At 37.0% G+C, this 21,415-nt stretch overlaps 2 protein-coding genes across 3 annotated transcripts in view; one reads left to right on the forward strand and one right to left on the reverse strand.

Annotated features, from left to right (window-relative positions):
- The window catches only part of Ano3 (anoctamin 3), a 319,679-nt gene that overhangs the window by 80,537 nt on the left and 217,727 nt on the right, over positions 1-21,415 (reverse strand). The window contains exon 14 of the mRNA XM_052181396.1: positions 16,641-16,701. Coding sequence (XP_052037356.1) covers positions 16,641-16,701 — 61 coding nt within the window. The remainder of the gene's footprint in view (positions 1-16,640; positions 16,702-21,415) is intronic.
- On the forward strand, positions 5,059-15,372 carry Muc15 (mucin 15, cell surface associated). 2 transcript variants are annotated; one of them, XM_052181397.1, is made up of 3 exons: positions 5,059-5,743; positions 8,039-8,188; positions 15,212-15,372. In XM_052181397.1, exons 1-3 carry the CDS (start codon positions 5,059-5,061, stop codon positions 15,370-15,372), a joined length of 996 nt encoding a protein of 331 aa, XP_052037357.1. The 2 variants fall into 2 exon arrangements, with proteins under 2 accessions (XP_052037357.1, XP_052037358.1); XM_052181398.1 differs by having other exon boundaries at positions 15,267-15,286.

Genomic DNA, 21,415 nt, shown 5'->3' on the forward strand with positions numbered 1-21,415 from the left:
TAAAGGCCTGAATCAGACTTTGCAGTGCTGTAGCAACAGCTGTATTAATTTTTGAATTAACTGTACTTTGTATTCAGTCATAATATCTGCTCCTTCCTTCCTGCTTTCTAAATCTTTTTTCTAGGAGATAAATTATAGACTTTGGCTTATTTGAGGTATTGATACTGTAGGTTTTCAGGTTACACTCAAAGTGAGGTGAAGGAAAGAGAGATGCCTTCGGTGGTTCAATGTTAAAATCAAGGTGGATCTGGCACAATAAAGCTTACTGTGTTGGCTGGTGATATGAGGAATCTCTTTACGAGAGGGGGGTGAAGGCACCAGGCTACATTCCTCATGTAACGCTGAAAGAAAATTAGAATACCCAAGGGCCTTTTTTCTTCTGATGACCAAAATTTTAGGACCTAAATAGACAGAATGTAAACCAAGTGACATAATAAAGATAGAAAGTGTGACCAAGTGCCTTGCGTACACATAGAGCATAGGCAGCAGGGGAAAAGAAAGACAACTCTGTTTTCTGTGATCTGTGATCTGTATAGATTTCACTGGAGAAAAATACTTCTGAAGTATACATGCAACTACACCAAGCTAAATTGCATTGTCAATGTACCTAACTGAATGGAATATTGATCAACTATAGGCCCCCCAAAATCTCTTGTTTTCTTCATGTAGATCACGTAAGACGTCATATACAAAATTGTTGGAGTTTCTTATGTTAAAATAAAAGTATATTCATCATGTTTGAGAAACACTTAAGATAAATGTTTTTACATTACTGGGTTTGTAGTATTTCTAGAATGTCTTAAACCCTTCAATTTAGAAACTGTGTTAAAAGTAAAATGGCGGTGGGAAGGGGTCTACAAAGACAGAGAGCTGGCCTTGCACATTCACTGGCTATACGCCCATGCATTTAACCAAAGGCAAATTGAAACAGTACAGAAGAAAGACCTGTACTGAACATGTTTTTGTGTCCTTGTTTCTTAACTGATCTAAAATTCCCACTAAATACATTTTCTTATGTATTATTAATATTTTAGAAGCATTCAACATATGTAGGAGGGTGGGACTAGGCAGTATGTCAGTACTTGAGCCTCACTACAGAAAAGTCTTTACCAAGTGCAGATTTTCACATTCTTGGGAGACTGAATTCAGTTTGCTCCAGTTGTTAGGTGAGCTCCAGTTGTTAAGTTAATCCCACATATTAACTTTAACTCAAGTATGCCAAGATTTATTTTCTCCCTATACTTGATTAACTTGATTATGAGTCCTTGAACACCTTGTTGATATTCTTTATTTTTCTACTTAATTATTTCTATTTGTGATTACAAATCTTGTTCTGTCTGATTGCTTTTAATGATTTTATGTAGAACATAAGTCTAATATAACAGATATGCAATTTATAAAACAATTTTCTGATTATGTTAACAATCTTATGACTTAATCCACTTGTACTGATTAATGAGTGAAAGAAAACAAAATATAAGAAAGAAGAATTAGCACAAATGTAAACGCTTTTATAATTTCTCTCTGGAAACAGTATAACAAGCACATAAGAACCCTTTAAATGAACAGTACTCTTTCCACACATATCTATCTGCAATCTCTTGTCTTCCAACAGAGTTGTGCCTGGTTTGAACTTTATATATGTGGGATTACACAATTTTTAGGCTCTGCTTTATGTTGATGATAATCATCAGTATTGTTTCATAAAATCTTAAGATGTTAATTTTCACTGTACAATAAGCCAGGGTTTTTGCTCAGTCTATTACTGTTGGATTTCTGCCAGAAACTCATAAGTAATGTGCCTATGAATATTCCTACAAGCCTACCTGCCTTATATTTTTAAGACATTTTAAAAAATTATTAGAATAGTGATAGAGAAGATATCCCACTGAAATCTTTGGAATGCAAGACAGTGGGCTGATTCCTAAAAGCTCTTGATGAAGACTGTATATCACAATGTATGCAGAGATGCTAGCTTGTGATAGGGCATTGGGTAGAAGGTTAGTGTGGGGAAAACAACCAAATTATAATCCGAGGGGCATGGAGGCTCTCTAAACCCTAATTTTAAAAAAAATCAGCAGTGGTGACAGTATTTTTGAAAATTCAGGGGATGTCCTTGAAAATCTATAGATAAGGAACTGAAGAGATGGCTCAATGTCTGAAAACAGTGCTTGCTTTTCTAGAGAACCAGGGCTCATTTCTTAATACACACTTGGCAGCTCACAACTGTCTGTAACTCTAAATCCTGAGGAACTGGTGCCCTCTTCTGACATTCATGGGTGCCAGACACACATGTGTTGTACATGCATTGATGCACCCAGGCAAATCTTCATGTGCACAAAATAAAAATAATTCATAAAAAATACAGAATTTACAGAACCTTAAAACTTAGCAATTAAACTTGCTCCATTTTCCTGTGTCAAGTTGGAATCTTTTAGTAAAAAGTAAGACCCAATTTGAGGAGCATCAAATTATTTCTCAGATATTACTGTTTGAAGGGATTATTTGAAATGATGTCTCATGCATCCTGCTGTATATAATTTTAAAATATTAATAGTAGGTTTTATTCTTTGCTCATTCAGTTCCTAGATAAAAGGCACACATAACCTTTATATTTATAATAAGCTGTTGATGCACTAGACTGGGCAGATACTACCCTCTATGCTATTATTTTTACTTCCCTATCAATAACCCCGAAATATAATTTGCTACATTCCATCTGGCCTGCTATTAATGGCAATTGGCCAGCCCTTGTGGAATGTTTTCATAACTCAACTACCCTATGGCATCTTGTACTCCTTCCAGCTTCTACCCCTGTGGTCCTTCTCAAAGCTCCAAGTCCACATATATCTATTCAGCCCAGTTATAGGCTGTGGGCATCTTTATTCAAACAATAGTTTTAAATTAAGGAACAAGGTCATGTAGCATTCTTTTGTGTACATCCAGATTCTTTTGTTCCTGGAGGCAATCAGGCTTTGGGGGCCAGTACTTGGCATTTCAATACATAGCAACAGTACAAACCTCTACAATAACTCAGACTGGCCTCGAACTATGTAGTGAGTATTACCTTGAGTTTCTGATGCTGTTACTTCCTCCATACTCCTTCCTAGTGCTGGGAATATAAGCTAGCTTGCTTGATTTATGCAATGCTGGGGTGGAATTCAGGTTGTTTGTATGCAGAGAGCAAGCACTGTAACATCTAAGCAGCAGTCTCAGCTCCAGGGTAACATTTCTTAAATACAAAAAATGCTGTTAAATGTACTTTATTCTTTAGATTCTTGTTTAGATTTTTCTGTTCGTTAATTTTTATTATTAGTCACTCCGAGCCTCGGTTTCTTCATCTAGATGAAGAACATAGCACAAGCTGCTCCTATCTGATGACATCACTGCATCAAGTACAATGATATTATAGACTTTGTAATCCCTCAGACACTAGAACAATGATTCTCAATCTTCCTAATGCTGAGACCACAATGGCATTCTGAAACATGCCGTGATGGCTCTCCAACCATAAAATCATAACCATTGCTACTTCATACCTACAATTTTGCTACTGTTGTGAATTATAATGTAAAGATTTGTGTTTTCTAATTGCTTTAGGCCACTCCTGGAAAGGGTCATTTGAGTCTTAAAGTGGTCATGACCAGCATTGCATTGGAGAGATAGTATGACGCTTAATTGATACCATGTGGAGGTTGGTTTGTATTAAGTGTTTACTTTAGGCCAGTTAGTGTTGTGAATATTTCTTCATGTACTATTTGATTTAGTTTAAAATAATACCATAATACAGTTTGGTTCCCTTGGTAATAATATATTTACAATTTATAATTATGATGACTCTATAGGTTATTTGTGACAGAAACCAGAATTTTAATAAATATCTGCTCTGTTTTCCTTATCACCCACTTACGAGTTAGGGAACTCCCACACCTAAGCAGAATGGTGTGCTTTGATTAGTGAAGTCACTATCGTGATTTTATTTCCTAACTATGCCATAATCTACCTATGTTAAAATTTTATACATACCCTCAACTATATTCTTTATTTATTATAACATAGCTGCTATTTCTTTTTTTTTATTTAAGCCAGCTTTTTATTATATTGAAAGGGTGAGATACCTATACCATATCACTTTCGTGACAGAGCACGAGTTGTTGGAAGTGATATTCTCCTTCTCTCATGTGCCTTCTGGGAATTGAACTGAGATCTGTAAGCTTGGCAGTGACAAAATAACCTGACAAAAATGAGCTTAGTGAAAAAGGGTTTATTTGCCTTATAATTCCAGCTATAGCTGCTGTTTCAACGTCGATAAATTCAAAGTAAATCTGAGTAAAATGTAGTCAAGGGAGGTTTGGCCTAAGACAATTGGAAAACACAGATATTTACATTATGATTCAGAATATTAGAAAAATTACAGTTTCCAAATAGCAAAAAAATAATAATTTTATGGTTTGAGGGTCACCACAGCATGAGGAACTGTGCTAAATGTCTCACATTAGGAAGGTTGAGACCACTGTTCTAATGTCTTAGGGATTACAAAATTTCCACTATACTGCACTTGATATATCCTACAATGTCATATTTAGTGTCTGATCAGTGGAGTTGTTTTCACTACCAGAATTTAAAGTCAGGAAAGGACATGCTATCTGAAAGGTTGAAGAAACCAGACAGCTTTGCATGTTCTATATTTACAATTCTTAAAATTTATTTTGAAGCCTACACATGTGTGTATATATTAATAAATATATTTCAAGTTTTGCCAAGCTTGGTGATCTTTGAAATAGCAGTATCTGACTTGGCAAGGCTGTTTCCTGGCATTTTCTTAGGAGGAAAAATTTATAGAAAGTATGACTTAGTGGAATTGGTTTAAATCAACAACCTGCCCAAAAACAAATTATTAGAACAAGAAAAATATTATCATCTCAAAATTATGTCTAGATTCCCCCTTCAGTAATAAAGATCTATAGAAAATGCAGAATGCTTTCATAACTCAGTGTTGTAAGACTGTTACTTTATTTCAGATTCCTCATACTAAAACCAATATCAATGACGGCTACCATGCTGACCTTAGCCAAAATTGCATTGATTTCAAGTCTGTTCATCTCATTACCATTTGGGAGGCCTCAGAAACAAAATCCAAGAAGAAATGTAACTCAGCACACTATAGAAGATGTGAAAACAATGAGAAACAAATCCTTTCATTTGGAAAAAATCATAAATGTAACTTCAGAGAATGGAAGTGGTATCTCCAATCTCATGGTGACAGCTCCTTCTCCTTTGGATTTATCCACAACCTACAAAACAACAAATTCCAGCAAAAACCAGCCAACAACTAGCTCAGTTGAGAGTCCAAGACCACCCTCTACATATTCTGTTCCTCCCTTGGTTCAGAGCTTTGTTTCCAAGTTGCCTTTCAACTCATCCACAGCAGATGAAAATCCTTTACAGGTTTCAGAACATTCCAATTCTACGCATTCCCCATCATCAGAAAACTTTACTTGGTCTTTGGACAACGACACAATGAACAGTCTTGAAAATATTTCCAGTATAGTAAGGCCTTTCCCTCCACCTCCAAAGACCACACCTGTGACCCCTTTCACAACTGAACCTACTGGATGGCTTGCTACAAAAAATGACAACTTTGCTGGTTTTACCCCGTATCAAGAAAAAACATCTTTACAGCCTACAATAAAATTTATCAATAATTCAAAACTTTTCCCCAATACATCAGACACCACAAAAGGTAGGTATATATATACCTTGTGTCTATATACAAGGATTGAACTTTCTGGTTGTATAAGGCTGAATCTCTAGAGAAGTCATATAACTTTCTGAGGAAAGTCAGGCAATTGTAGTTGTATGAGTAATTCTTATTGTGTGGAGTAAACAATAAAAACTGTGGAGTGGTTGTAGGCTTAATTGAGCACACCCTTGTTCCTAGAGGTGGGAAGACAGTGGGACGTAAGGTTGTGATGGTAAGTAAAATACTTCCTGAGACATCTGGTGCCAGTTTCTGCCAATTCTGTAAAGACATTCTGGACTTTTGATGCTTTAGGAATATAACACATATATTCCTAATATAAGCTTTAAAATATGTGCATATGAGCTTCCAAAGACTGAACAATATGAATGCTTTTATAGATAACCTGACCCCACATGCAATGATTCAAGGATAATGACAGAAGAGTGACACTCCAAGAGTCACTTAGACAAACTTGCAACAAGAAAAACATATTTAATTTTTAGTTTAATATCTAATTTAATATATAATTTTTGACAAAAGATCATTATATAAACATATATATGATTTGCTTAGAAACTGTCAAATTTAAAGACATAAAATGGGAAATGTATCAAAGGTTATATAATGCAGTCAGTCATTAAGCTAAATTTCCTTTAGGTCTATCTGTATGCTTGTATGCCTGAAGAGATTTTTAATTAACCCAGTGCCTTTGCATACATTTTTAGTGGTTAAATTAATTATAATGTATAACTGTATATGTGAGTTGGCATTTGTAACCTGTTGTCAGCATATGGAAATCTTTTAATATCTGAAATCTAAGCTTTTTAAAATAACTGATGACACAGGTATATACATATGCTCTTATTTTGGCTTTAATTTTTGTTTTTGTTGTTTTTGTTTTTGAGACAGGGTTTCTCTGTATCGCCCTGGTTGTCCTGGAACTCACTCTGTAGACCAGGCTGGCCTTGAACTCAGAAATCCGCTTGCCTCTCTGCCTCCCAAGTGCTGGGATTACAGGCATGCGCCATGCCACCACGCCGGGTAGGAAATGGTAGTCGCGCTGAGAATGAGCCCCCTGTGGTTGGTGCGCACGAGGTCGCACTGCCTGCATCACTAGATGAGCTGACAGATGACACCCTGCTGCACACTGCTCGGCTCGCCCCAGGGGTCCGCTTCTTGGCGGGCTAAAAGTGACTAGCAAAGTGACTAGCGGGGGAGGTCTATGCAAGTGCAAGCGGCACTCTCTGCCAATGGTCCGGGGACTTTCCCCCAGGCGGAAGGATAAGGAACACATCCCCCATACATAGCCTAGGTTTAATTTTTAATATATCCCATAATTTATGTATGCTCTTTAGTCCATTAGACAAATATTTAAAAGTGTATTTATTGCCTGTCTAAACTCAATAAATACATATTGTGAATACAGAGCACTGAACCATACCATAATTATTTTATCAGATTTGTTAGCGTTCCTTCCTTTTATATTAACAGCTTTTTTTTTTATTCCAAATGAGTTAATTTCATTAGGAGTGGCTTTAGAAATCCTAAGAAAAATTTCATCTACCTAATTAGTGAATTTTTCAATATTTAAACTACAATTAATATCTAGATGGCAGAGGGTTGTGGTACTTTAATGATTACTTAATTTTCAAGTTAACTATTCCCCAAAAGGGCATAATACAATACAATTTTGTAATTTCCTGAGAATTGAGCTCTGAGGTATAAGTAGGTATTACAAACACCTTGCATTTGTCTTTTCCTTGTTTGGTTTTCTCGGTTTATAAAAGTAATATCAAGGACAATTGTGTCTCCTCCTGGTGCCTTCTTGGCATTTTGTAGTTGTATTTATTACATATTACTTAGTACTGTTTTGTGTTTGTAACTGTGCATCTGTGAATTGAATTATTATGCAAAGTTGAAGTTCATTTCAACTTTAAGTTTTCCCATAGACTAGGGGTTTAAAACAAATTTATGAATAAATTATTACTTACTGAAATTATATCTTCTATAAAATGTAGCGCTTTAGTACCTTTGGAGATAATCAGTAATAATTAATTATAAATAAAAGGCTTTAACGTCTTTCAAATAAAGTGAATGTTTACGTACAATTTTATAATGAATTATTTTAGCACTATATCACAAATACTGGCCATATAATAATGTACACTATCATCATTATCTAATTAAAAATATTCAAATGTTTTGTATGCAAATGTCTCTTTGCATATGAATTTTTGTTTTTTGAATAATTACTCTTTTATTTCTTAGTTCAATCTTTTGCTTTTTTTCTTCTAGAGAATAAGAACACAGGAATAGTATTTGGAGGCATTTTAGGAGCTATTCTGGGTGCTTCACTGCTGAGCCTTGTTGGCTACTTATTGTGTGGACAACGGAAAACAGATTCATTTTCCCATCAGCGCCTTTATGATGACAGAAACGAACCAGGTATAAACTTCTCTCAGACCATGACCAACATGCAATAGATTTGGTATGTGACACTGTGCTACCTAGGAAGGAGTCAGAGGGTCAAATGGCAGAAACAGATAAGATTGGTTTAGAGCCATTGCCACTTCACCAAGAAAATAATTGCACTATTTATCTGTGACATTTAAAAACCTTTGGAATTTTTGTTCATTGTATCAAAACTGGATTTGAATAGTGTTCGGAGAATCCAAACAAATGTAGAAAATTTGAAGATAGTGATACGGAATTCACTCTGAAATTCACTGTGGTTCTGAAATTTGCAGGTAAATGCAACTAGGAGAAAAAAATCATCCTGAGTGAGGTATCCCAGACCCAGAAAAACAAATATGACCAGCCACCCTCAGAGAAGCATCCTCTTGTTGTAGATGGGGAAGACTATAGACCCACAGGCATACATTATGCAGAGTGAAAGAACTTGGAAAACTCAACCCTAAGTAGGATCAAATTCCTCCTCTCAGAGCTCAGGGAGCCTCATGGAAGAAGAGGGAAAAGCTCTTAAGCCCGAAGAGATAAGCGGACTCCAAGAAATCAAGGCCCTACATAACAACGTGAGCAGTGGCCATATGAATCCCCAGGGCCTGCGAAGGTCCCCTGTGTATATTTTATGGCTTCTAGTTTAGCATTTTAATGAGATGCCTAAGTGTGCAAACAAGTGGGTTCCTGATCATCATCATTATTATCCTGGGCTCTTTTCCTTCTGCTTGTTTGTTTTGTCCAGTTCCAATGTTTTAGTTTTTGTTTTACATTTTATTTTATCATTGTTTAAACCAAAACAAACAAGAAACCCATGAAATAATCAGCAATGTGTCTCTGAATCACAGGGTCTAAATGTTTCATATGTGTAGAGATAAAGGGCCTCATAGTTTATTTCAGAACTTTGCCCCTTTTTTTTATTGAATATAATCTTCACTTACATTTTCAATGGTAAAACCTTTCCCAGTTCCCCCCTCCCCCAAGACCCCCAACCCCTCCTCCACCCCCTGCCTCAAAGTATATGCCCCTCCACCAGACCCACTCCCCCTCCCCCCTCGATTTCTCTTTGTTGGGGGAATTTATTGAGCCTTCACCTGACCAAGGACCACTCCTCCCACTGACGCCCGACAAAGCATTCCTCTGCCACATTTTTGGCTGGAAGCATGTGTACTCCTTGGTTGACGAGTTAGTTCTTGGGAGTCTTTGGGCATCTGGGTAGCTAACATCATTGGTCTTCCCATGGGTCTGTAAACCCCTTCAGCTCCTCCAAACCCCTCCATTGGGGACCTCACGCCTGTCCAATGGTTGGCTGCTAGCATCTGCCTCTGTATGCATAAGGCTTTGGCAGGGCTCCTCTGGAGACAACTGTGGCATGTTCCTTTGCCTCTCTTAAAATCTATTTTTAAAGCCAACCAGGGCTCTAGCGATAGGTTGATGGGCATACTTGCTGTTTTAACATAACAACCAGAGTTCAGATCCCTAGAACTCACATAAAATTCTGGTAAGTAAGCCTATAATTTCAACACTTGTAAGGTAGAGAAGGGGGTTCTTTAAACAAGGTAACTAGTGAGGTTTTTAACTGAGAGACCATGTTTCAAGGTATAAGGCAGAAAATCTTTGAGGAATACTCCTAACATAAGCTTCTCTATTTCCACAAGTATAGATATACACATACAAATATAAATATGTATAAGCACACCACATACACACACACACTATATATGTATGCATGCACATATATATATATACACATATATATGTGGTTAAAAGGGCAACAATAATATCTGTAATTAATAGAAACTGATATGCAAAAATCAAGGAATTTGAGATATATTATTCAAATGTAAGATAAGTGAAATAACTTCAGATGCTTGACTTTTCTCTCCTATGCTCTATGAGGAGAAGGCCAGTTTTCTTGCATGTACAAGGATTTCTGACACTATAGTGGATGCCAACAAATGCTAGCTGACAGAAGCCTGATATAGCGGTCTCCTTTTTTTCCTTCCTTCCTTTCTTCCTTCCTTCCTTCCTTCCTTCCTTCCTTCCTTCCTTCCTTCCTTCCTTCCTTCCTCCTTTCCTTCCTTCCTTCCTTCTTTCTTTGTTTCTTTGATTTTGTTTTTATTTATTTATTTATTTATTTTTATTTACATGGCAAATGATTTCCCCCTTTCTGGGTCCCCACTCACCGCAAGTCCCATAAGCACTCTTCTGTCCCCCTATTCTTCCATCCACCCCTTCCCACTTACCTGTTCTGGAATTCCCCTATACTCTTACACTGAGTCTTTCCAGAACCAGGGGCCACTCCTCCATTCTTTTTGGACATCATTTAATTTGTGGATTATGTCCTGGGTATTCAAAGTTTCTAGGCTAATATCCACTGATCAGTGAGTGCATACCATGATTGATCATTTGAGATTGGGTTACCTCACTTAGTATGATGTTCTCCAGCTCCATCCATTTGTCTAAGAATTTCATGAATTCATTGTTTCTAATGGCTGAATAGTACTCCATTGTGTAAATATACCACATTTTTTGTATACATTCCTCCGTTGAAGGACATCTAGGTTCTTTCCAGCTTCTGGCTACTACAAATAGGACTGCTATGAACATAGTGTAGCATGTGTCCTTACTGCATGCCGGGGAATCCTCTGGGTATATGCCCAGGAGTGGTATAACAGGGTCGTCAGGAAGTGACATGCCCAATTTTCTAAGGAACCGCCAGACTGATTTCCAAAATGGTTGCACCATCTTGCAATCCCACCAGCAGTGGAGGAGTGTTCCTCTTTCTCCACATCCTCGCCAACACCTGCTGTCTCCTGAGTTTTTGACCTTAGCCATTCTGACTGGTGTGAGGTGAAATCTCAGAGTTGTTTTGATTTGCATTTCCCTAATGATTAATGATGTTGAACATTTCTTAAGGTGTTTCTCAGCTCTCTGAAGTTCTCCATGTGAAAATTCTTTGTTTAGCTCCGTACCACACTTTTTTTTTAAATTTTTTTATTCGATATAATTTATTTACATTTCAAATGATTTCACCTTTTCTAGCCCCCCACTCCCCGAAAGTCCCGTAAGCCCCCTTCTCTTCCCCTGTCCTCCCACCCACCCATTCCCACTTCCCCGTTCTGGTTTTGCTGAATACTGCTTCACTGAGTCTTTCCAGAACCAGGGGCCACTCCTCCTTTCTTCTTGTACCTCATTTGATGTGTGGATTATGTTTTGGGTATTCCAGATTTTTAGGTTAATATCCACTTATTAGTGAGTGCATACCATGATTCACCTTTTGAGTCTGGGTTACCTCACTTAGTATGATGTTCTCTAGCTCCATCCATTTGCCTAAGAATTTCATGAATTCATTGTTTCTAATGGCTGAATAGTACTCCATTGTGTAGATATACCACATTTTTTGCATCCACTCTTCTGTTGAGGGATACCTGGGTTCTTTCCAGCATCTGGCACTTATAAATAGGGCTGCTATGAACATAGTAGAGCATGTATCCTTATTACATGGTGGGGAATCCTCTGGGTATATGCCCAGGAGTGGTATAGCAGGATCTTCTGGAAGTGAGGTGCTCAGTTTTTGGAGGAACCGCCAGACTGATTTCCAGAGTGGTTGTACCAATTTGCAACCCCACCAGCAGTGGAGGAGTGTTCCTCTTTCTCCACACTCTCTCCAACACCTGCTGTCTCCTGAATTTTTAATCTTAGCCATTCTGACTGGTGTAAGATGAAATCTCAGGGTTGTTTTGATTTGCATTTTCCTAATCACTAATGAAGTTGAGCATTTTTTAAGATGCTTCTCTGCCATCCGAAGTTCTTCAGGTGAGAATTCTTTGTTTAACTCTGTACCCCATTTTTAATAGGGTTGTTTGGTTTTCTGGAGTTTAACTTCTTGAGTTCTTTATATATATTGGATATTAGCCCTCTATCTGATGTAGGATTGGTGAAGATCTTTTCCCAATATGTTGGTTGCCAATTTGTCCTCTTGATGGTGTCCTTTGCCTTACAGAAACTTTGTAATTTTATGAGGTCCCATTTGTCAATTCTTGCTCTTAGAGCACATACTATTGGTATTCTGTTCAGAAACTTTCTCCCTGTACCGATGTCCTCAAGGGTCTTCCCCAGTTTCTTTTCTATTAGCTTCAGATTGTCTGGCTTTATGTGGAGGTCCTTGATCCATTTGGATTTGAGCTTAGTACAAGGAGACAAGGATGGATCAATTCACATTCTTCTGTATGCTGACCTCCAGTTGAATCAGCACCATTTGTTGAAAAGGCTATCTTTTTTCCATTGGATGTTTTCAGCCTCTTTGTCGAGGATCAAGTGGCCATAGGTGTGTGGGTTCATTCGTACCCCACTTTTTAATGGGGTTATTTGGTTCTCTGGGTTCTACTTTCTTGAGTTCTTTGTATATATTAGATATTAGCCCTCTGTCGGATTTAGGGTTGGTGAAGATCCTTTCCCAGTCTGTTGGCTGACGTTTTGTCCTTTTGACGGTGTCCTTTGCCTTACAGAAACTTTGTAGTTTTATGAGGTCCCATTTGTCAATTCTTGATCTTAGAGCATAAGCTATTGGTGTTCTATTCAGGAACTTTTCCCCTGTGCCCATGTCCTCCAGAGTCTTCCCCAGTTTCTTTTCAATTAGTGTCACTGTGTCAGGTTTTATGTGGAGGTCCTTGATCCATTTGGAGTTGAGCTTGGTACAAGGAGATAAGAATGGATCGATGCGCATTTTTCTGCATGCTGACCTCCAATTGAACCAGCACCATTTGTTGAAAAGACTATCTTTTTTCCACTGGATGCTTTCAGCTCCTTTGTCGAAGACCAAGTGACCATGGGTGTGTTGGTTCATTTCTGGGTCTTCAATCCTATTCCAGGATCTACCTGCCTGATATTGTACCAATACCATGCAGTTTTTATCACTATTGCTCTGTAGTAGAGTTTAAAGTCTAGGATATTGAATCCCCCTGAAGTTCTTTTACTGTTGAGAATAGTTTTAGCTATCTTGAGTTTTTTGTTATTCCAGATGAATTTGAGAATTGCTCTTTCTAGCTCTATGAAGAACTGGGTTGGGATTTTTATGGGAATAGCATTGAATCTGTAGATTGCCTTTGGCAAGATGGCCATTTTAACTATATTAATCCTGCCAATCCACGAGCATGGAAGTTTTCTCCATTTTCTGAGATCTTCTTCAATTTCCTTCTTCAGAGATCTGAAGTTCTTGTCATATAGGTCTTTCACTTGTTTGGTTAGAGTCACCCCAAGATACTTTATGCTGTTTGTTGCTATTGTGAAGGGGGTCATTTCCCTAATTTCTTTCTCAGTCTGCTGATTTTGTTTTTTGAGACAGAGTTTCTCTGTGTAGCTCTGGCTGTCCTGTCCTGGAACTCACTCTGTAGACCAGACAGGCCTCGAACTCAGAAATCCACCTACCTCTGCCTCCTAAGAACTGGGACTAAAGGTGTATGTCACCACTGCCAAGCTTATAGCTGTCTCCTGAGAGGCCTTGCTCATGCCCAACAAATACAGAGGGAAATGCTCTCAGCCAACTATTGAACTGAGCACAGGGTCCCCAATGGAGGAGTTAGCGAAAGAACACAAGGAGTTGAAGGAGTTTGCAGTCCCATAGGAGGAACAACAATATGAACCAACCAGTACCCCAAAGCTCCAACCAAAGAGTACACATGGAGGGACATATGGCTCAAGCTGTGTGGGTAGCAGAGGATGTCCTTGTCAGACGTCAATGAGAGGAGAGGCCCATGTACCAGTGAATACTCATTGTCCCAGTGTAGGGGAATGCCAAGTCAGGGAAGCGAGAGTGGATGGGTTAGTAATCAGGGGGAAGGGAGTGGTATAGGGGGTTTTCGGAACAGAAACATGGAAAGGGGATAACATTTGAAATGTAAATAAAGAAAATATCTAATAAAAAAGAAATTAAAAAAATAGGTACCTTCCTCTATTGAGTCTACCGGTGAAGGCCTATTGAGTTCTGTTGATACATTACACATATTCAAAATCAGATCTACTTACTGTAAATGTAGTAAAATTCTGTTTATGGGCTTCTACTAATACTTATTTCTAAGACATTATGTTTCAAAGTGAAAAAGAAGAATTTTTAAATTATATATATGTATATGTTAATAAGATATTTCCATTAAGTACATAATACAAACCACTCTGTTGTCAGATTTTACAATCAAAGTACTTGGGATTGATGCTTAGAGGAGCAGTTCAATCATGATAGCTTTTTGATCTCTTATATACAGCTTTGAGAAACCTCCTCAAAGACCCAGAATTTCAGGGAAACTAGTTTGTAAGTAGATAGGAATAGTCAGGCAACATAATACTTACAGGAGTAATTAAACCACCAATTTAATTAGTAATTGCTCCTTGGTTTCAGCACTTTAAGACAACTAATGCAACTAAGTTTTCTCTGAAAATATATACTCTAAAATGAATGAATTTTATTCATTTTAGCTAAAATGAAACGATTCCCCCCAATCATCTATTGGAGTATATTGAGTGATTACTTGATCTATCAGAAGGAGGCATGCTTTCATACATGTTTTACTTCCTTCTACACATCCACAGGATTGACTATTACTGTATTAAGATAAACAGTAAATACTGGTGTTTTACTAACTGTCCTCATTTAAGAAATACTTTTTGTGCCAGAAGATTAAAACCAAAATATTCAAATGTCAATTAAAGTTTATACTTTCAAGTATTGGATATTGATCTTCTTTGTTGAGATGTTTGCCTTAATTTTTAAATTTTGTGTCAAATTTAAAATTTTAGAACTACCTCTGTTCTCTTATTCATAGAAATAAATGTGGAATGTGAAAAGCTACTTATCTAAAATTTTGAAATAATATCTGAAAGCCCTCACAGAAGAAGTGCCTGCTCATCACCTAGAACAATTCCTAAAGTCTGATAGTGAATTCAAGGGGCAGAGCCTCTATCATTTACACTATAGCCATAAACTAAGTCTGATGATATTGCTATTTTTTTCAGTTCTGCGATTAGACAATGCGCCAGAACCTTATGATGTCAATTTTGGAAATTCTAGTTACTACAACCCAGCTGTGAGTGATTCATCCATGCCAAAAGGGGGAGAACACCTGCAAGATGGCATTCCCATGGATGCTATACCTCCACTTCGCAACTCGATATAAAATTAGGAGAAAGATGACTGCAGAGGGCACGAGTTCATCTCCATTTTGACCTTTCAACAAATTCATCATTCAAGAGTTTCTGCATGATCACTGCTGTGCTGCTTGCACAGGGAATGTTGCAGAAGCAGGAGATGTGCAGAAAACGCATGGTGGAGCCGTCATCTAAAGGCTTCCTTATTCTCTTCAGCTGGGCTGAAGCATGTGTTATATAACCATAATTTGTATTTCAGTTTATTTTCCAAGGAAACCTTTGTGGAATAAGGTAAAATTAATGCACATCACCATGGTAGCGCTGACTGGTAACTTAACAATAACCGTTCTTCACACAAAATCTGAGAAACCAAAACTAGATTTTCTTTAAATAGTTTGTTTTTAAACCAGGAACAGGAGTTAACTGTTCATTCCTCTTGTCTATAATGCAGGACCACAGAATAAAACGAGCATTTTCTTGGGGGCATAGTTTAGATGACAATTTTTTTGCTGTTCTTTTTTTTTTTTCAAAGCCAGTAGTATGATATGGCAGAATTTTTGGTCCTGGGGAATTAAGGCAGTAAGAATGAAAAGCTTGTCTCCTAATACATTTCACTCTTCTACGATAGCACACGTGGTCAGTCCCTTTGGCTGGCATGTTGACAATGGGAGCATTCAACAGGGCGCAGGAAGAAAACTGACTCTAGGCAGGAAAGTGATATCTTCCCCGAAAGTCCTCAAAGTTTTAAGCAACTTCAGCTTGCGTGAGTACACATCAGGTTTCAGTTAGTCACCTTAGAATCTCAATTGGAAACTTGAGGCTGAACAATATACTTGTACACAGTACAAATTTAACTTGTTAGTGAGAAATAGGATTTACACTACATTTTAGATGTTTGTTCAGTCATATGTGAAATATTTGTCCCTTTAAAGGCATGAAGCACAAGGCAAAACATCCAAGAGAGTTAGCAAGCAAACACATCACTTGAACAAGTAATGATACAAGAGACTTAATTCTCTTGCTTTAGTTTGTTTTCGATCAACAACTGTCTTTCACAGTCTGAGTCTCAAAGATTAGAGGATTAAATAGTTAAAATCCCAAGGAGTAAATATGTGAACAAAGCAAGTACTATCTTAGAGGCTCTATTGTTGAATCAATACACAGTATGAGTGGCACTTGCATGTGTGTGTGTGTGTGTGTGTGTATATGTGTGTGTGTATATGTGTGTGTGTGTGTAACACAGAAAACATTTTAGAAAATCAGAATTGTAAAACGAGTAATGAAAGAAAGTACTCACCCCATATTGCCATAAAAATAGCGAAGAAAACTGTCCCTCCATTATCAAACAAATATGTTACCTTAATAGAAAAAAAGTAGAAATATTAATCATGTTAATGTTTGTATTAAAATAGAAGTTACTGTTTGCAGTAGGTACTGTGGTGTCTCCTCAGATTCTATCACAGTGTTGTATAGTCTGTTAATCTATTGACCTGGGAGCTTCACTGGTTTTCCAGTAGTTTATGTAATTTACTTCCAGGAAGAGATAAGGAAACAACAGATTTTTCTTTTTTTTACCTCCCTCTGATTTCTTTGTACCCCCACTTTCATTTTGGCCTTTAAGTTGTTCTAGATTCCCAAAGAAGCCATTTTGCACTACAGTCGAACATACTAACACCATGAAATGTAAGAAGTTAGTGTATAACTTAAAGCATAACAAGTTTTGTTTCATGTTGTTTCCTATTAGCAAAAGTTCCCAGACTAGGGAAGTTACAGAACTCCAGTAGTGAGCAAGCTTGTTCAATTGAAAGTTTTCATAGTAATATTCCTGATCTTTCAGTTCTTGCAAAATGTGCCATGGGCTCAGTAGTGATTTATTTCATGTAATAAGTTTCATCTTTAGTTGTTTTAAGACATTTCATAAATCATTAAGCATATTTTAATCAGCTGTTACCTTATATAGTTTGATAAAGCATGTAAAGTTATTCAATGTTACAGAATATAATTTTTAGAATTGCAAGAATTGATAGATTCTAATAAAATTCAGACTTAATAACATCTGATTTATTGATGTTTCTTTCTACTTGCACAATACCTTGCCCCCAAATTAGTGAAAGTCAACACTTGGCATGAACATAAATATTATAGAAATAATACCCATGCTCTGAATATCCATGATGGATATGTTGTAAGAACTTCAGTGACCACCTAGACCTGCATACTGTGCCAAGCTTGTTTACTAAAGCTTAATATATTTGTCTGTCAAAATAAGGAATTAAAAACAGTAGCCAACGATAGGATTGGGGGAATAAAAAACATATGGTAAACCATGTGTGGATGTGGACTTCCTTCCTTTGTCATGCTGCTTGTGTAGATGCTGGGAGAAGACGTGTGTCCATGTTCAGATGAAGTGAGGCGACTGAAAGAAGCATTGTGAGGTTGCATTAGCTAAGCAGCAAGAGTTACTAGACCACAAGTACTCATGCAAGGAATATGGATCTGTTGCCTGAGGGCTTCTGTGTAGGTGGCAGGTGGGTAGCATCCCCCTTGTTGCTCGGTCTATAGTCAAGAGGGGGCTTAATGGGAACATCACAATAACACTTATGTATAACTCTACTCTAGCCTGTTTGAAACCTTATGCATGGTGCTTAGTTCAATGGACGAGAGCTTGTCTAGAATGCACAGGCAAGCCTCAGTTCTGATCCCCAGCATAGTGCAGAAATGAAACAAGAAAGATAAACCTTAATGATTGTGTAAGTACAAATATCCTTTATGATTCTAAAATTTTTATTTTGGTTAAGGCTGGAGATTTCTAAAAATATTAAATGCTGCTTTTCAGAATAATCATAATGGACAGCAGAGACAAGGATCATAGAAAAATTCCCCCACAGAGATCATAACATTCCACCCAGCAGGGGAACCCAGTCTCTTTGTTTCCATGGGGCACCCAACAGAGAGACCTGAGCTGTCTCAGTTGAACAGCTGTCAGTTTCCCCCTTTAAACAGACTTGGTACAGGAACAACCTCTCAGAGTGCTACAGAGGCTTTACCTAAGAAGAAAGGTCACCAAGAAATAAGGTTTTCGCCTGCTTCAGAGACAGCTGTGCTTTGAGAAAACTGGAAATAAAGGGCTATAGTTAACAGAAACATGCTTTTTGGATGGATTTGGTAATGGTTTCTTCAGTGTTTGCTGCTAAAGTGACTCATTATCTTTTAAAAAGTTCTCTTATAAACCTTGTAGGCATGTTTGAGTTTAAAATTGAATATTAACAGTTTAGAATCATATTAGTCAATAATAGTGGATATATATATATAAAATATTCTTATATGTATATTTTTAATTGTAGATTTTATACATCTAACCGGAGTTAAAACCAAAATGCAGACCAGAGAGTACTTTAAAATGTGGAATAAGTAGGAGTCTAAGAATGTGAAAATAATTTTGTTATATTTACTACTAGCCCTGCCAGAGCCTTACAAATACAGAGGCAGATACTAGGAGCCAACCATTGAACTGGGTGTGATGTCACCAATGGAGGAGCTGGAGGGTGGTCCAGAGGACCTGAAGGGGTTTACAGCCCCATGGGAAGAACAATGTAAGCCACCTAGATGCCCCAGGACTCCCAAGGACTAAACGATCAACCAAGAGGTACACATGGTTCCAGCCAAAAATGTGGCAGAGGAATGAATGCCTTGTCGGGCATCAGTGGGAGGAGTGGTCCTTGGCCAGGTGAAGGCTCAATAGATGCCCCAACAAAGGGAAATCGAGGTGGGGATATGGGAGTGGGTTGGGTGAAGGGGCATATACATGGAGGCAGGGGTGGGAGGAAGGGTTGGGGGTCTTTGGGAAGGGGGGAAATCGGGAAAGCCTTATCATTGGAAATGTAAATAAAGATTATATTCAATAAATAAAATTAAAAAACAAAGTTAACAATAAAAAAGATATAAGAAGGATAAAGATATTGGAGATCCTGCAGATAAACAATTGGTCTGGGACTACAGCTGATTACTAAATACCTTATGATACTGTCAGAAAAGATGCTCAGTTAAAATGCAGAATACTGAGTAATTCAACACACTGTGAAGGGTTCAAGATTTGATCTGCGATAATTAACAGGAAAAACATGAACATTTATGTGACTAACTAGTAGTAAAGACCATTGACTACATTAAATGAAACATCAGACTAAATTAAAGAAAAAAATCAAGGAGCATAACAGACTTTTCTAAAAACAATAGAGACTTGCTCTTCTTGAAAATGCAAATTTGCGATGACTTTTTAATTAGAAAATAGCTTGCCTTTATGACTAAAAAGATGTATGAACACTCATTTTATTTTACACTGTTGGTGTGCAAAGGGTAATGTAAGAAGGGGAGGCTTTGCTGACTGAGCGGCACAAATTCTCCATGGTGATCATTGTCTGATTTAGCTTTGAAAGCTGAGCATGGTTAGCCAGTGATGAATGCAGGTATTGTTTAAGGACATCCACTTCCTATGAGATTGGAAACTTGAGTCTGTGTCTCCTCTGATATAGGTATTGGGTCTCCTCTTCTACTGCTTGGTAGGTTTGGATCAACATGATTCCCTGATACTGACACACTCACAAATCCAGACTACAGTAAATGAGCTATCTTCTGAGCTAATCCAATCATATAGGCAGGACTATCCCTGAGGGCATGCTCATAAGGGAACTGGAATTTGGGCTGGGATGCAATTCTTTCTCACTGCTAAATCATTAACTCTTGAGTAAGAGAGATAATGCTTAATGGTCTATATTCAGTGTACCTGGATGCAACATACACCAAATGCCAAACACAAACACAGGAACTTGGTTTAGTGCTCACCTACACAATCATCTATAGTCCTCAGAATCATAACCACAGATGTTTTGATTAACAGGTAGATTTCTATGTCTTATCCTTGATGAACTGATTCTAAATTATCAAATGTTGGGCTCTGACCCTCAGCAATTTATAAAAGACTCTTTCTGAAATTTCTTAAATAAAAAGCTTACTCTCCTATTTTTGGTGCACTTTTTATAGTCATGTATAGTTTTAGTCAGATATAAGTATTGAATGAATGTTTTCTAAAGAGATAAAAGTTTAATAAACCTAGGCAAACATTATGAACGAGCTTAGCTTAAAGGATTGAGATGTTTTTACAATTGCACAAAGTATTGACTGTCTTTATTTAATTATTTCACTCTTGAGAACAATTCTAGCATCACTTGAATTGACAGTATAGTGTTGTGTCTTTAAATTACTGAACAAATATCACTGAATTATTTAAATATGTTAATTCCTAAAGTTTTATTATCAAAGTAGTCAACCAAAGTAAATCCTGATATATGTGTGTGTATACACATATGTATATCTATCTATATTTATCTATCTATCTATCTATCTATCTATCTATCTATCTATCTTTCTTTCTTTCTTTCTATCTATCTTTCTCTATATATAGTATGTGTGTGTGTGCACAACTTTTGGCATATGATGAAAACAATTTTTACATGCAAATATTTGTGCATTTTGAAAATAAAATATGATAAGGTTTGTTTTTTTTTCCACAGTCTCAGGAATTGATGGATTCCATGAACAACTGTTAGTGACATGGTACAATTGTCTTGAGTCTAGTTATATAAATCTAGACACAACATATAAAATGTGGGTTCATTTTTCACCATCAATTATAGAAAAATCACAAGATTATAGATATAAAACTAGCTTTTTTCATATTAGCTAGGAAAAGCAGGTCCTTAAATCTTTCATACAGATTGGACTTATTTTTTGTGTTATTATGTGAGACAATATTTTATTTTATATGTTGCCTCTTATACATTCTTTCTAAATTTTCAAGTGAATTCTGAACTGTCTTTATGAGTATCTTCTATATTCATAGTGAATATTAGCAAAAGCTTTGCAGATTTAAACTTTCTTGAGTAGATTCTCTACTTTTTAACTCTATCACACATGGATTTTTGTCATTTATTAGTTTTGCCATTATTGGATTAATCCAAGAAATTTTAGAAGTAATGGAAGTGACATACATCTAGATCTTTAATATCCCTTAGG

The sequence above is a fragment of the Apodemus sylvaticus genome, chromosome 5 (genome assembly GCF_947179515.1).
Source record: "Apodemus sylvaticus chromosome 5, mApoSyl1.1, whole genome shotgun sequence".
NCBI lineage: Eukaryota > Metazoa > Chordata > Mammalia > Rodentia > Muridae > Apodemus > Apodemus sylvaticus.